This window comes from Arachis hypogaea, chromosome 20 (genome assembly GCF_003086295.3).
Source record: "Arachis hypogaea cultivar Tifrunner chromosome 20, arahy.Tifrunner.gnm2.J5K5, whole genome shotgun sequence".
Taxonomy (NCBI): Eukaryota; Viridiplantae; Streptophyta; class Magnoliopsida; order Fabales; family Fabaceae; genus Arachis; species Arachis hypogaea.
In genome coordinates, this window is record NC_092055.1 from 127,761,692 (window position 1) to 127,777,321 (window position 15,630).

General features: G+C 33.9%; 2 protein-coding genes across 8 annotated transcripts; one reads left to right on the plus strand and one right to left on the minus strand.

The window, feature by feature from the left end:
- The first annotated feature begins 482 nt into the window (after positions 1-482).
- LOC112783160 (uncharacterized) lies at positions 483-7,046 on the plus strand. 6 transcript variants are annotated; one of them, XM_025825965.3, is made up of 7 exons: positions 483-609; positions 2,520-2,654; positions 3,157-3,525; positions 4,309-5,053; positions 5,290-5,386; positions 5,459-5,513; positions 6,534-7,046. In XM_025825965.3, the coding sequence occupies exons 2-7, from the start codon at positions 2,556-2,558 to the stop codon at positions 6,591-6,593; spliced, it is 1,425 nt and encodes a 474-aa protein (XP_025681750.1). In that variant the 5' UTR covers positions 483-609; positions 2,520-2,555; the 3' UTR covers positions 6,594-7,046. The 6 variants fall into 6 exon arrangements, with proteins under 6 accessions (XP_025681750.1, XP_072085768.1, XP_025681749.1 ...); XM_072229667.1 differs by having other exon boundaries at positions 486-609; positions 3,194-3,525; XM_025825964.3 differs by lacking the exon at positions 483-609 and adding an exon at positions 1,652-2,317 and having other exon boundaries at positions 2,517-2,654.
- Positions 7,047-7,237: 191 nt separating this feature from the next.
- LOC112783162 (uncharacterized) lies at positions 7,238-10,952 on the minus strand. Of its 2 annotated transcripts, none has more exons than XM_072229668.1 (4): positions 10,647-10,952; positions 10,411-10,532; positions 7,849-8,007; positions 7,238-7,645 (listed from the first exon to the last, which is right to left on the minus strand). In XM_072229668.1, the coding sequence occupies exons 1-4, from the start codon at positions 10,881-10,883 to the stop codon at positions 7,555-7,557; spliced, it is 609 nt and encodes a 202-aa protein (XP_072085769.1). In that variant the 5' UTR covers positions 10,884-10,952; the 3' UTR covers positions 7,238-7,554. The 2 variants fall into 2 exon arrangements, with proteins under 2 accessions (XP_072085769.1, XP_025681752.1); XM_025825967.3 differs by having other exon boundaries at positions 7,238-7,628; positions 10,647-10,951.
- Positions 10,953-15,630: the final 4,678 nt, after the last annotated feature.

Consider the following 15,630-nt stretch of genomic DNA (forward strand, 5'->3'; position numbering starts at 1 on the left):
TTGGTTAACCTAAAAAACCGATTGACAAAAAATCGATCAAAAAATTGGTCGAATTGACGGTTAATTGGTGAACCGACGAAACTAGCCAATTTTTTAAATGTTTTCCGGTTTGATGCACCCTTCAAAACGACGTGCGTTATTACCTTTATTTTAAAAAAAAAAAAAAGGCCAAAAGCCTAAAACTCCCCAACGCAGCCCAATCCTCCCTTTCCTCTCCGATCTAAAACTTTGAACTTTGAAATTTTAAGATCAAAAGAACCGTAGACCCGCAGCCCCCACAACCCCCACATTCCCCTTCTCCGTCGTCGTTCCCTTCCCTTCGTTGCGTGTCTCAACCCAGTCTCTCTTCACTGCGTGCGCCGTCGCTGCTTCTTCGCCCCTTGCTGTCGGTCGTCGCTACTCAGCTCCTCGCTGTGGGTCGTCGCTGTTCCACTCCTCGCGGTGCGTCATTTCTGCTTCTCTGCCTCCTCACCAGTCTTGCTGGGTGGTCTATGCTTCTCTGCTCCTCACTCGCCGTCTCTGTCCTCGTCGTTGAGTGGTTGACGGTTTGTCAATTTCTTGAGTTGTTGGGTGTTCAGCTAACTGGTGGTGATGGGTAGCTAGAAGAGGGTAAGTGGGTAAGGTAGCAATTCATTGTTACAATTCTTCAAAGCATTTCTCCGCAAAGCATTTCTGTATTAGCACAATAACTCTGACCAAGAGTTTATTTTGACATCTTTCTCTTGAAAAATAATTTAGCCTTACATTTTTCCTACTAAAGACCTTCAAACTAATTAAGCTCCACATAGGCTTGCTGCTTGGGATTTTGTTAACTAAAGTGACAATGATGAGGGCTTAAATGATAGGGTTAATGATGATGGAAAGAACGAAGAACTGGATGATGAATTTGATGATTTTCTTGATAGCAAGCCTGTTCTAGAACTGCAAGGTGTGGATCCAAAGAGGGGTTGGAGATGGTAGTCAATTTTTAATTGTTTATGATTTTTATTTGTTACTATAGACATTACTAGAGATGGAACTTTGGTTTGGTATCTGTAGAAAATCTAATCCACAGATGTAATATACCTGATGTCTTTGAAATGCTATGATTGCATTAAAGTTTTCATTGTGCATAAATGATAATATTTAAGCATGAAAATTGAATTGATTCTTAATATAATTGTGCTGAAGCCAATTAAAGAGAATTCTTCACTAAATGGAGATTGAGTCTTTTTTTTTTTTGGTGACGTGGAGATTGAGTCTTTGAAGTCGAAGAAAATTACCAGAGCTTAGAATAATTTCTTTTTATTTATTTTTTATTTATGTTATTCTTCATGAATTTAAAATGATAATCAGTGATATGTTTTTTTGTTGCATTTTGTATGAAAGTATTAAAAATTATTGTTTGAATATTTGAAATTTGTATATTAAATTTTTAATAATTTTATTTTATATTTAACTAAATCGATCGAATTTTGGTTGAACTCCGGTTGAATTATTAAACCGTTGAACCAATTATTCTATCAGTTTATTAATCGGTTCGGTTCTCGCAACATTGTTTTACGCTAATAATTTATAATTTATTAAAATTAAATTCTATAATTTAATTATATTTTTTAAGATAGCCTAATATATGACATATTTTTAATACATTAACAATAAAATTTTCAGTAATCACATTAATCTTGTTTTCCCGCGTTACTTTCCAGATCTGGTTGACCTGACTCGCGTGAAGTCGTGGTAGTTAGTAGTAACTAGTTACTGAATTGCCACACTCGACGAACAAAATCCTATTCACACGCCAATCTTAATCGCAATCACCAAAAATTACGCCAATCAATATCATGAAACCCTAATTAAAATTTCCATAACCAGAATTGAATTGAATCCCATACAGACACCCTCTCGACTTCCATGGACCCCAAATTCAGGCGCGTCGGTTTCGAACCCGACCCGAACCAATCCCAATATCCGCTTACTGTGCCCCCGCCACGTCTTCTCTCCGAGAGAACCGCCGCCGTTCCTGTTCCGGAGATAGGGTTCCGGCGTCAGTTCCCGGGAGATCGAATTCCGATTGGGAGTTACAACCCTTCCCTGGCGCTGCTCGGAACCTCGCCATCAGCGGCGTCCACGCCTACTTCCGAGTATCGCGATGGCGACGGAGAATTCTCCGAGGATTCCTCCGGCTGGTTCCTTCGCAGCGAATCGAGTTTTGCCGTCACAGAGTTCGATTTGCCGGCGAAGCCTCTGGAAAATTCCTCGGAGAATTGTTTAACCGGGAGTGTGAATTCGAAAAATGTAGCCGGATCCAGAGCCGGAGCTATAGCCGGAACCACCGGTAGTAATAACGATGCTACATTAAACTTTCATTTTCTTTAATTCAAAATAGGCGATGACATGTAGCAATTACAAATAAATTTGAGCGATTTTGATGATGTTGAATAAGCTGCATTTGCTTCTTCTGATAAATGACTGATTCTAGATATAGTTATTTGTTATTCTTTAACATGTTAATGACGAAAGCATAATATTCATAGCAGAAAGGATGGAAGGAACTGCCAAAGAAGAACGCAACGATGTGCCCTCAATTTCGAAGCCAGTTAAGGCAAACACTACGAAGGCTGAGAGACGAGCCTTGCAGGAGGCACAAAGAGCTGCAAAAGCTACTTCTAAAGGTCGTTGTAGTCATTGAAAATTTTGTTGACAATTTTGCATTTTCTTTTCCTGAATATTTCAGAATTTATTTGATTTATGTATACTACTATGAAGTTTAAATTTTAGCTCGTCTTTTATTCTAAATTTTGAAAACTGTCAGTGTTCTTGTTCTGTTAATTGGTTTTTAAATGAGAGGCATGGTTTAAAATAATTGTTGCTTCACAGTTTTCACTAGTTTTGTGCCCTTGCATAGTTTTTGAATTGTAAACCTAGGTAAACTCTTGCTTTGAGCAACCCTGGGGGCTTTTTATGCTTGCTACTTTCTTAGAAGCATCAGTTTTTAGCTCTCAATTATTTCTTTCTAAATTTTTTAAAACTGGAAGACTGTTGAAATTTGATTAACTTGTTTTGACTGAAAGAAAAAATTTGGGGTTTCATGTTTAAATAGGCCAAATATATCAGATAGTTAAATTTGTTAGTTGCTTATTCATGTATTCTATGACCTTCATGTGGCTCCTGTAGGCTCTGCTTATGCTTTTGATAGTTGTTCTGTATCCAGCTGATGGCAGAGCAGAACCTGGTAAAGGTGTGAAGCAGTCTTCCGGGAAGAAAGATGGACCTCCTGTAACATCTTCGACAGCTGCTGACAAGAAATCAGGTGGTCGTTCTTGGGAGAAAGAGAGGAAAAAAGATGTTCCTCCTCCACGTATGCAATTTGACGACAAAAGTAGAGTTGAAAAGGCCAAAAGGCGTGCATTAGTCAATCAAACTGAAGCTGTAAACAGAGTTGAATTATTTCGTCATTTGCCTCAATACGAATATGGTTCTCAGCTTCCTAAGCTTGAATCAAAGCTTTTCCAAATTGATTCAGTGCATCCTTCTGTGTTCAAGGTACTCTTTTGGAGTTTCATAAGGTTGGTTCAAATTAATATTCTTGGAATCTATTTGTTGATATTACTAGTTAAATATGTGATCTGAGCATAAATATCAACATTAGAACTAACTTCTCTTTTCATTCTATATTGTGTATATTTCGTTGTTAAATGCAATTGCTTTGCTGTGTCTTAAATTAATTATTCTTATTTCAAATATCCATTCCCCTTGATATTATTGTATTTGTTAGTTGTGTTTAATATTATGTTTGCGATAGTTACAAATTTTTTTCTAAAACTTTGATGAAAACAAATATTTAATTTAAACCGTTCAGTGGTTACAAAAATGTTGTTTTAAAAAACTTTTATGAAATAAATATATTAATTTAAAGTTTGCCCTTTGTTTGAATTTATAACTTTACATGTTCATATGTTCATGAGTGCAAAGAGGCATCCTATACGATCAACTAGATATGGATTTTTTTGTTTCTGTTTTAACTCTAAATTATATTTGTCTCCCTTGAGATTAGGAGATATGAAACACAACATTTCTTGATTTGTCATGTTTTCACTGACAAAGTCTGTTAGAGGTGTTCAATGCTGCAGATCATGTAGTTTGCCCTTTTCTTATGTATTGTCTTTTGAGCTGGAACCTGGATCAATATTATTCCCTCTTCCCATGCAAGGGGAAATATGTCAATTCCATTTGAAGCAATTTTTTACATGCATGTATCCATGCTTTGAAATGAACTTTTAAATGGCAAATATAGATATGTTACTCACTGGCTTATTCAATTTTCAGGTTGGATTGCGTTACTTGGCAGGAGGTACATCTGGTGATAATGCTCGTTGTATTGAAATGCTCAGAGCCTTTCAAGAAGCAATCAGAGACTACTCTACTCCTCCTGAAAAAGCTCTTGTTAGGGACTTAACTGCAAAAATTGGTAGTTATGTTTCATTTTTCACTGAATGCAGGCCTCTTTCTATTAGCATGGGAAATGCAATTAGATTTGTAAAGAGTCGTATTGCCAAGTTGCCTTTAAGTCATTCTGAATCTGAGGCAAAAGCAACTCTTTATTCTGATATTGATCGATTCATAAATGAGAAAATAATTCTTGCTGCTAAGGTGATAGTTGGACATGCTGCTACAAAGGTTAGGGATGGAGATGTTCTTCTAATATATGGATCATCATCTGTTGTGGAGATGATTCTTTTATATGCTCATGAGCTTGGGAAACAGTTCCGTGTTGTGGTGGTAGATTCGCGACCAAAGCTTCAAAGTCAGGCCTTAATCCGTAGGTTGTTGGCAAAGGGAGTCGATTGTACATATACTCTAATAAATGGTGTTTCTTATGTCATGCATGAAGTCACACGAGTTTTTCTGGGAGCTTCTGCTGTTCTATCTAATGGAACTGTATATTCAAGAATTGGGACTGCATGTGTTGCTATGGTGGCTCATGCATTTCATGTTCCTGTATTGGTCTGTTGTGAAGCTTATAAGTTTCACGAAAGAGTCCAACTTGATTCAATATGTTCCAATGAACTAGGTAAGTTTAATAGCATCAGTTTGTTGGCTTTGCATTTTCACTTCAGCGTATCTTGATATTTAGAGGAGGGATTGGGATAGAAATTTGTATCTACTGCTATCCTTGTGTCAGCTGTCATGCATTTTATATAAATTATCTTCAACCCACTTCTATTCCTTTCATGTTCTGCCAAGCGAAAAAATTCACTTTTTGTGAAATGAAGCTGTCAATTTGAGAAAACTTCAAATTGCTTGCAGGTGATCCCAATGCTGTTGCCACGGTTCCTGGAAGAATGAATGTAAATTATCTAGACAATTGGACCAGTGAAGACAATTTGCAGATTTTGAATTTGATGTAAGCTTTAGATTTTACGTTTGTGTGAACAGCCCATGAAAAATGAGATACTGATTTTATTTTGATTGATAGGTTTGATGTCACTCCTTCAGATTATATCTCAGCAATTGTTACAGACCATGGAATGGTAAGTTTATCAGTGTGAGTTGTGCAGGTTTTAAGGTTGTTTTGAATGCCACCACATTGTCTTAGATGAAAATTAGGTGACATATATCCAGCTCTTTTATGATGTAAAGTTCGATTCCTAATTCTCCTCCCACATTATTTTGCATTTGTCTCTTTTCATTATAGAATGAACCCTCATATTCGTCCTTGTAAAATTTATTGGGGAGGGGCTTGTTTGCTTTTCTATTTTTAACTTTTTGTAATTTGTAAAGATGAAAGCAGAAACAATATAAATCCAGTTTTCTGTCTTAATTTTCTATTTTCACCTTTTTTTCATAAAATCTTGAAAAAAAAAAGTTGAAAACAAAAACTACACAAGCCCAATTTCCGAGGGGGGGGGGGGGGGGGAAAGCCCTCAGGATTTCCCAATTGTGGTAATTGGAATATTAATGTTGGCCATGTTAGTCCTTAACATTTGGACATGTGAGTTCTAGAAAGGACTAGAGAATGAATATGTCTAAGATTTCTTTTGCCCCTTAGGAAGGGAACTAAGTTAGGGTTTTCTCTTTTTCATTTATATACATAGGGATTGATTCTCAAATCGTATCCAGTTGTCCTAGACGTACATTACCGGTTTATTGGCTCTTTCCTCTATTTATGTTCTTGTTGAGGGGAGGGGAGCATTTTGAATGTTTTTGCTTTCTTTTTCTTTTTGTTCTTTCCCTCCCTGATACATTCAAAAGAAAGTTAAGGTGACAATCATCACTCATTATGAAAAATATGGTAGAAATCTACGGTGGTTTGGTCTTATTCGCAGAAGACTTGTTTAAAAAGCCTTTGGAAGAGTAGGTAAAAGGAAGATAGTCCAGGTCAGTTAGAGAAAGACTTGAATTTTAATAACTTGGCTATGGCCTATAGATATGGTTTATGTTGTGATGGTATGGAGTCAATTGGTGAATGTAGCTAACTGCACCTGATAAAGAAGAAAGTTTAATTGTTGCTAGCTTAATACTTTCTCGTTGTTTTCGTCTTTTTGTTGCAGGTCCCTCCGACAAGTGTGCCCGTAATTGTACGCGAATACGGTCGAGAGCACTTGATTTAGACTCTCAAGTTTTGGCCCGCAATAATTCTAAGTTTTCTATGTGCTTTAAAATTCTTTTCTGATTAAAAAAATCAATCATGCTACATGTACACACAAAAATCAGCTACCAAATTAGCTACTCATATAAAATATATGCTAGATAATAAATACATATTGAAAATGATTTAAACAATATGTATATTTATGTACAAACACAATGACTGATTTGGTGGTTGATTTTTAGTGTGCATAACTGCATATAATATTTTTGTAATACAATTTATATCATGTAATCTTTTCATCTTCCAAAGATCAAGGAGATCTGCGTATTCTTTCAATAGTTACACATTCTTTTTAACATACTTTTAGGTCAACTGAAATTTGTTACCCTTAAATTGTAAGTTTAGACACTACACAGAAGTTGGAAGCAGCTTCTTTTTTCAAGTGGTTGTAGAAAGTATTCATTGATGAAAACGAAAGACAGTCTGTAGTACAGTAGATAGTTGAACCCTTACCGAAGCAATCGAAATTCGTAATCGTGGAAGGGATTTTATTATATTATATTAACATGAACGATTTCACAAACTTTGCTGCAGGAAGAAAATAAAAATATCTTATCATTGGATTCAGTAGAAAAAGAATGAACGAATTAGAAAAATCAATGGTTTGTGTCAATGGGCAATGTCATAGCATCCTCGGCATTATCTAGTAGTGGCAAGATTCTGAAGATAAAGTGCAATGCCACTACTGCAGTAAGGTAATGTTCCCACAACAACCTTTGTACAATCAGAAAACTCTAAGCCATAAACAACAAAACTATACTGCGTCAATTGCTTCATTTGTGTGTGTTGGGTGGGGCTGCTGGTGTAAGTGGAAATTAAATAAAAATGTAAAAGGAAAAAAAATACGACTTTTAATGCGATTCTAAATTTTTAATCAAAAGCTGAAAATTTTTTTATCCTTCAGCTTCTCCTCGCCCTCCTTAGCCTCCAAATAATTGCATATGGGTCGGGGCATATCCTGTATGGTGTTTTTGGTGGAGGCATTTGAGGTACTCTGCAAGAACAACAATTCTAAAACTGAGTTATTAGAAGCTCTATTAAGAAACCTTAATATTGTATTTGTGCCTATATATATACAAGAAAAAAGATGCAAGGATATAATAAAAGCATGAACGCATCTAATAATATATAAGCTCCAAATTGCTAAAATCATGTGAAGGAATCTAGCATGTTGAGGAATTATTAATGGTGAGATAGATGGTGAGGGAACATACTTTAATCTAGAAATATCGATCTGAGAAAAGTCCATGTTGGTTGCACTGTCTAGAACTGATACACTGGGTCTCAGTGGTGGTGTAGGGGGCTGCTTGATTGCTAGTACTCTGCAGTTGAAATGTCTGGCCATGCTATTTGGGGAATGGGCCATAGCCAATCTATTTACCAAATGAATAAAAACAAGCTTTTGAGTTTGCAATGAAATGAATGATCATAATTTATTGTGTTATTTTAGAGGACTCAATGGTGAAAATCAACACATGTCATTCAAAATTATTCATTCTCATTAAATACAGCTAATGATTATTCATCATTATTTATTTAGTGGAGCCATCGCATGTGTTGGTTGAGCCAAATGCACCATGTACTTCTGTTGGGCCAACTCTACCCTTCTTAGAAGTTAGAACTCATCTCTGCCATATATAATAATAATAGGCATAGCTAACATAAGATAGCTTCCTTCTACATTAGAAGCACACCTTTTAGGGCCTTTAGGCTTTAACCTCTAAAGGGATTCATATGTAGAGTACATGGGCACAGCATTAGTTACATTCCGAAAACAATTCTTTTTTTCTTTTTTCTTTCCCTTTAATAGTTAAATCAATGCTAAAGAATAGAGCAATAATTACAATAAATATTCCTAAAAGGTAATTTCAACATGATAAGACTACTTCTAACGGAATCTAGCAGGGCTCCTTTGTCCTTTTACTAAAAAAACAAAAGAAAAGAAAAAGAAAGACTCAGAACTCAGAAGTGGAGCCAAAAAGCATTGGCAGTTTTGTTATCATTACAGATGGCACGTGCAATAGTCATGGCCTTACGTGATCAAGTTCCAGAGATCACTAACACTGGATAAACTCTCTCAATTTTTTTAAGTGGTATTATAAAATATAATTCTTTATTATACATTTTTTAATTAAAATAAAAATATGTAAAACACGACATTATATCCTTTTTTACCTCCCATAATGATACTTAAATTCAAAAGTGATTTTGACACCAATATTTTAGTTAGGAACTAAAATCGTCATTTCATTTTTATAATGTCATTTTCTATTTGATAAAACTTTATTATAAACAAATTTTATATAAAAAGTAAAATCTCTTAAATAATAATATTGTCATACTCTTTTGTAATTATTCATTTTGTACCGTAAGCTTCACAGTGTTGATATTTAATTAGGGAGACTTGCTACACATACAAGTCTTTTTGGCATATAAGTTTATACAAGTTAACCCTAACTTAATAAAATTCACTTTTATAATGCAAGAAAGAAGAAGAAGAATTTTGAATTATACAAAACTTATCAATACACATACACCAAAAATTTTTAAACAATATAATATAAATGACTTGTATAAACTTGTATGTGTAAATAACTTGTATGTGAAAAATAATTCTTAATTAGGAATTTGCTGATGATAATAAAAGTAGAAAATTTGCATTCTTTCAATGTATTATCAACATATTGAATGCATAAAAATTTTTTAAAATTTATATTTTTTAGAAAAATATTCTATTTACATAAGATAATTAGTTAAAATAGAAAACAGATCTTTCAAATTAGTGTTATAAAGTGTAATCTTTTACAGTACACTACTATTTTTAAATGAAATAAAAAATTATTATATACTAAAAAACTACATTTAACATCACCTTAAAAAAAATAAAAAATTCATCAAATAATCATATCAAAATCTTCTAAAATAACAAAATTTATAAAATAATAAAATAATATTTTAATTATTTTTAGATTAAGATAATAGAGTTCATAAATAATAAATATTATAAATTTATAGATGATTAAAATATCATTTTATTATTTTACTACAATCTTTACTTTAAAAGATTTTTTTTCTAACTTCACTTTAGAAGGTTTTTTTTCAAGTAAACTGTTATTAAGAACACACAAGAGAAAGGATTTTATAGATAAAGCGAATTCCACTTTTATTTTCTTAATAAATACCTTCCGAAAGACACCCCAAAAAAAACCTTGAGACTACTAATTCGCAAACCCTTAAATATTAAAATTAAATTAAAAAACCTTAGGTTCAAATATCACTATTATTGTTTATTCATAGTAGCATCAGAAAGAGCACAAAACAAATTGGAACATTTAAGACACACAGGTCCCATCAACTAGGGAAGAAAGCCAAGATCATCAGAAAAAGAAGAGTGATATGGAAACATTGATTATTACAGATCCCAGAATAATTATTATGTAATTAAAAGTTGAAATCCCAATTCCCAAGTACCACTAATCAGAATCTGTCTTATTTCTTTTCCGAAAAAACATAAATACACAGAACATTGAATTTCATGCTTTTCATTCATCAGTGATCACCCACCTTAATTACAATGACAATGACCAAAGAGAAACCCAACTTTATTCTTCCCCCAACAAAAGCAATAAATTCTAGGGAGAGTAAATACTATTTTAATATCAATATTTTTTTAACAATTAATAATGGTATTTTTATTGTGAAAATCATTTATCAAATTGAAATTGACCTGAAAAGTATTTGAACATATTTTGACATTGAAGTTATAATTAAATTACCTGTAAAGAAAGCTATGATCATGGAGTCCAACCACAAGAACAGAAGCTCCAAGCTCTCGAACCGTAGCAGCAATCTTAGTCCCTTCTTGATCCCCTTCCGTGACAATAATCTCAACCTTTGTCTGTAACACAATCCTCCTAAGATTAATTTGTACATAGCAACAAAATCAGTATAACAATAAATTAAATTAAATCAAATCAAACCAAGTTAAGATCAAAGTTTATTAGTTACGAACGTTGGGGTGGCTATTGCAGATGTGTTGAAAGGAGAGGGCTAATTGGTAACCATTGAGGCGAAGAAGGCGAGATTTTGATCTGGTTCTTGTTCTTGAAGATGATGAAGATGAAGAATGGTAAACATGAAGCAATGTGATTATGTCGCCGTAGCGAATGATATTGTGAAGTGCCCATTTTAGAGCTGTTCTTGCAACTTCTTCATCTTCCACAATCACCACTATTTTCCTCACATCCATTATTTTTCTTTTTGTTCTCTTCTTGCTTTTCTTCCCCACACTACTCTGTAGTTTCCTCTTCTCTTATTCACTTTATTATTTCTTTTTTTATTATTTATAATTATTCTCAAAAAATTAATTATCAAATCAATAGAATATATGTTTAAATACAGAATATATATTAAAAATAAATTAAATAATATATATTTATATACAAATATATAATAAATTATTGAGTATATATTTAAATAAGTCTTTAAAAAATTTTGTATTGGACGTTTTTATCTCCAAAAAAAATTTATTACGTTGATATTTTTAAACTTTATAAAAATAAGATATATAAGTTTTTTTTGTCATATTTTTAAAAAATTATTTGTCCAAATAAAAACAATAAATTTAGCTAAATTAAAGTACACATATATCTTACTTTTGTAAAATTAAAGGATCTCATTGTAATAAAATTATTTAAAGACAAAAATCATTCGACACAAAATTTTTTAGGACCTATTTAAATATATATTCTAAATTATTTGATGACTAATATTTTTTTGCATATATAATATTTTTGTTATTAATGATTAATAACCCATTCATATATGGCCAAGGTTGTCTCTTTCTCTGATGGTTTGTGTCTATTCTTTATTTCAATGATGACCGACATTAATTTAATAGTTTATGGCATATTCTTCTAAAAGCTTCAAGTTATTAAGTAGAAATGCTTAAAATGTTTTAGGTTTAGTATGTTTTTGCATGATTGAAACGTGAATTATGCACATATTTGTTTTTTTATGTTAAAATATTATCTTTTGTTTTAAAAGAAAAAGATTTGCAAAAATTTGAATTATAATTTTTTTTTTATAAGTAATGTTACACATAAAATTTTTTTTACAAATCACGTCTAACCAAATTAAACAATATGATAACACTAGTTGTTTCGAGAGTTATCTGAAACGTTGATTTGGCCCTGAACGTGAGGTTCAGATCCCTTTGTATGGCAGCGTCTGATTTGTTGTTGCCGAGGTGCCGCCTGTCCGAGTTCCTTGTGAGGAAGGGTGGTGGTACCTGCAAGAGACTCCAATGCTTAAGTCAGCAAGAGATTTAGGTAGGTTTTAGTAAGTAGAACGTAAATATAACTGAGGAGTGTTAATGTATTTATAGTAGATATGTTAACCACCTTTGTTGGTGGATATCCGTTCCCTTATCTTGAGAGTTTGTTAGGATCTATCTTTTAGGAAAATAGAGATAGTAGGAGAGATTGAGGGAGGCACTTACTTGCAAGCGCTTATTCGATCTCTTTCACTGTGTCTAACCTCTTAAAAGAGGTCGGGTATATGGTGAATGCCATCCTTTTTAGGTGGGTCTTTCTTCCTTATTGGGCTTAGCTTTATGTTTTGGGTCAGGGTATGAACAGTGCCCCTACTCGAAGTCGAGCTTTACAAAGTCGGACTCGAGCAATTAGATGACCAAGTCAAAATATTGAGCTATGGAGATGTTATTTAGTAGTTTTGAGGTCTGAAACCAAGGAGGTCGGTCGACTCAACATGATTTGAATGATGTAATATTTTTGTTACTCCGTAACTATTTGTGTGCTTTTTCCGTGCGCTATCATTTTGTTGTAGTGTAGTTGTTACTTTGCCGTATTGTAATATGATATTACAAGTCGTTTTTATATTCTGTGCGACTTACTCTCTTTATACGACTTGTCTTTTGCCAAGTCTTTTTCCTAGAAATGATTTGTACAACTCGTTCTTTCCAAGTTTGTTTAAGGCTTGTAGGCTCTGTATGACTAGTTTTAGCACATCTTGCTTACTCAGAGAATATTTCTTGTCCTAGTTTCGTACAACTCGTTCAGTTCGAGTTGTTTTGAGGATGTGCATGACTTGTTTTAATACAAATCACCTTTCTGAAACTTATTTTGTACAACTCGTTTTATACCAAGCTGTTTTTGAAGATTGTAGATTTGTTGCATGACTTTGTTTTTGATACAAATAGTTTACTTTGAGACGTAATTATTTCTTGATCTGATTTCATGCAACTCGTTTAGTTCGAGTTGTTTTGTAGCTTAATGACTTGTTTTAATACAAATCGTTTATTTCAAAACTTGTAATTATTTCTGAGTATAACCTTATATAGCTCGTTCAATACGAGTAGTTTTAAGGTTTTACAATTTATTTCATTTCAAATTGTTTAATTAAAACGTGGCTATTTTCTTGATCTGATTTCATACATACAACTTGTTCAAATTCGAGTTTTTATAGATGACTTATTTTTTATACAAGTCACTTTTTTGAAGCACAACTCGTTATATATCAAGTTATTTTTGTGTGATTTGTTTTAATATAAATTGTTTAGATCATATGGTTATTTTTTACTCGATTTCGTTCAACTCATGAGCTTGAGTTGTTTTAAATCATCAAGCCGTATTATAACCATTTGACGCCAATTTGAACCTCGTCACTTTATCCGAGCGACCATTAAAATGGTCGGCTCGTGATTTTTGCACTTTGTCGAGCATAAATTGGCGCTTTAAGTAAAGGGATTATATGCTTATTCTCTCCCCTTTCTAGTTTTTGCAAGGTTGTCATCCTTGTGTGTGATACAACTCGTTTCACCCGAATTATTTTAATTGGAGGATTATTTTTACATTTCGATTTTGTTCAAAACGTTTACAATCCTTTCTTTCCTTTTCAACTCGTTTTTGTACGAGTCGTTTGGTTGAAGGATTCTTTTTCTTGTCCCTTTTAATTTTTTACAACTCATTTTATATCGATTTGTTTCAGTTTTGCTTTAGTGATTTATTTTTATATAAATCACTTTTTAATGCTTTGCTTTAGTGATTTGTTTTGATACAAATCACTTCTAATGCTTGCTCTCAAGTTGACACGACTTGTGCTTGATACTAGTTCGTTGAAAATATGATTGACTGGCACAATTCGTTTAAATCAAGTTGTTCTTATGTTGTGGTGAATGCTAGAATAAGTTTTCTTTGGACAACTTATTTTTGTGAAGTTTGTTCCATTTTATACGATTTATTTTTAACATAGGTCATTTATTTTTGGAACTTGTAGAGATGATCTCGTGGGCTTGGAATTTTGTACGATTTATTTGTTACTCGTGTGGGTTGAGTTGTTAAATCGTAATTATGCCTCGAGGGGCATATTTAGTCAAGTTACTTTTGCGACTTGTTCTAAACACAACTTTTTCAACCCGCTTGACCCGAGCTATTTCGAGGTGTTTTTTTTCCAGTTCGCGTATGTAACTTCTTTCCACCAATTGGCTCCTCGTCGCTTCATCCGGGCGACTTTTATAGGATCGGCCCGCGATTTTCGCTGTTTGTCGAGCTTCAATTGCTGTGTTTTAATTGTAGAAAATCAATTTCTATAAGAAATTGTAGTATCTCCTTATGTTGGAGGCGTGCCGCGACCTGGGCAGTTCTTCACCCTTGAGGTCGAACACTTTCTAGTAGCCATTTCTTAAGACTTCAATAATCTTGTAGGGTCCTATCCGTTTTACTGTCAGCTTTTTTTCACCCGACCTCAGTAGCCCGATATTATTTCTTATCAGGATGAGGTCTTTTGCAACGAATCTCGTAGCCATCCTTTGTCTCAAAATCTCTTTTTTTATCCGAGTTTACTCTCGAATTTCTGGAAGGAGGTCAAGCTTTTCTTTTTGAGCTTGAATGTTACCAACTACATTGTAGAATTTCTCAAAGCCTCTTCTCTTATCTGAGTTTGCTCTCAGATTTCTGGAAGGAAGTCGAGTTTTTCTTTCGTGCTCCAACTTCATTATTGAATTTTACCCTTAGTCATTTATGTCAATGAAAATCATGGCTTCTGTGCCATATGCATGTTTGAAAGGGAGATTCTTCAGTGGTAGTTGGAGTCGTTCCATGTGCTTATAGCATTTGTGTGAGCTTTGAAAAGTTAGTCAGTAGAAGTCATCCCATAAAACCTTTTTATCGGTGACTTGCCCCAGATGAATTCCACAGATTTCATTGTGGGTTTCATCTAGAACCTCTTGTATTCTAAATCGGGACTCACTTTGATAGAGGTGTTGAGATCCCTCTTTTATAGAGAATATTACAAACTAAGGTGTAGTGCTGAGCTTCTTTCATTAATCTCCTTGCCTTCCTTTACTCTTGAGGAAGGATGTTGAATTTGATATATTCAAAGCTTGGAGTCATCCATCCCTAGATTGTGAGGATGTCTGTCTTGTTGACTTCTTTTGATATTGAAGGTGACTGTAGTGTTTCTTGAATTGGGATTTTATTATTGTCCCAGGCTTTGTATTGGCTAGTTTGGAGAGGGCATCAGCTCGCTATTCTGCTCTTGGCTTGTATGCCTGACCTTTCCTTCTTCATTCTTGAGGATGATCCCTGTCCCACTACCAGCTTTGTTTGATGATCCATCTCTTAGTCGTGGAGCTCCCTTTTTGCTCTTTCCGTAAGGAAGTCGGCCAAGTATTGCGACTTAATGACCGTCTGAGTTTTGTAGTTCAAATCGAATTTGGACAACTCCACAGCCCACTGTAGAATTTGCTCTGCAATATCCATTTTTTGGAGGATATGCTTCATGGTCTAATTAACTTGGACTTTGATGGTGTGAGCTTGAGAGTGAGGTCACGATCTCTAGGATGCCAAAACCAAAGTATATGCAACTTGCTCAATTTAATCATTGAGCTTAGCTCCTTGTGATACCTTATTAGTGAAGTAGGCAAGCTTTTGCCCAATGTTTTCTTCTTTAAATAGTGCAAAGGCTACTGCTTTGTT

Excerpts from the sequence above, each read along its gene's own strand:
- LOC112783162 (XM_025825967.3), bottom strand. The coding sequence starts at position 10,883 with ATGGATGTGAGGAAAATAGTGGTGATTGTGGAAGATGAAGAAGTTGCA. Across the intron at positions 10,533-10,646 it reads TCTGCAATAGCCACCCCAAC|ACAAAGGTTGAGATTATTGT; the intron begins GTTCGTAACTAA and ends ATTGTGTTACAG. Across the intron at positions 7,629-7,848 it reads ATCGATATTTCTAGATTAAA|AGTACCTCAAATGCCTCCAC; the intron begins GTATGTTCCCTC and ends TTGTTCTTGCAG.
- LOC112783160 (XM_025825961.3), top strand. The coding sequence starts at position 1,894 with ATGGACCCCAAATTCAGGCGCGTCGGTTTCGAACCCGACCCGAACCAA. Across the intron at positions 2,318-2,516 it reads AGCTATAGCCGGAACCACCG|CAGAAAGGATGGAAGGAACT; the intron begins GTAGTAATAACG and ends TAATATTCATAG. Across the intron at positions 5,514-6,533 it reads TTGTTACAGACCATGGAATG|GTCCCTCCGACAAGTGTGCC; the intron begins GTAAGTTTATCA and ends TTTTTGTTGCAG.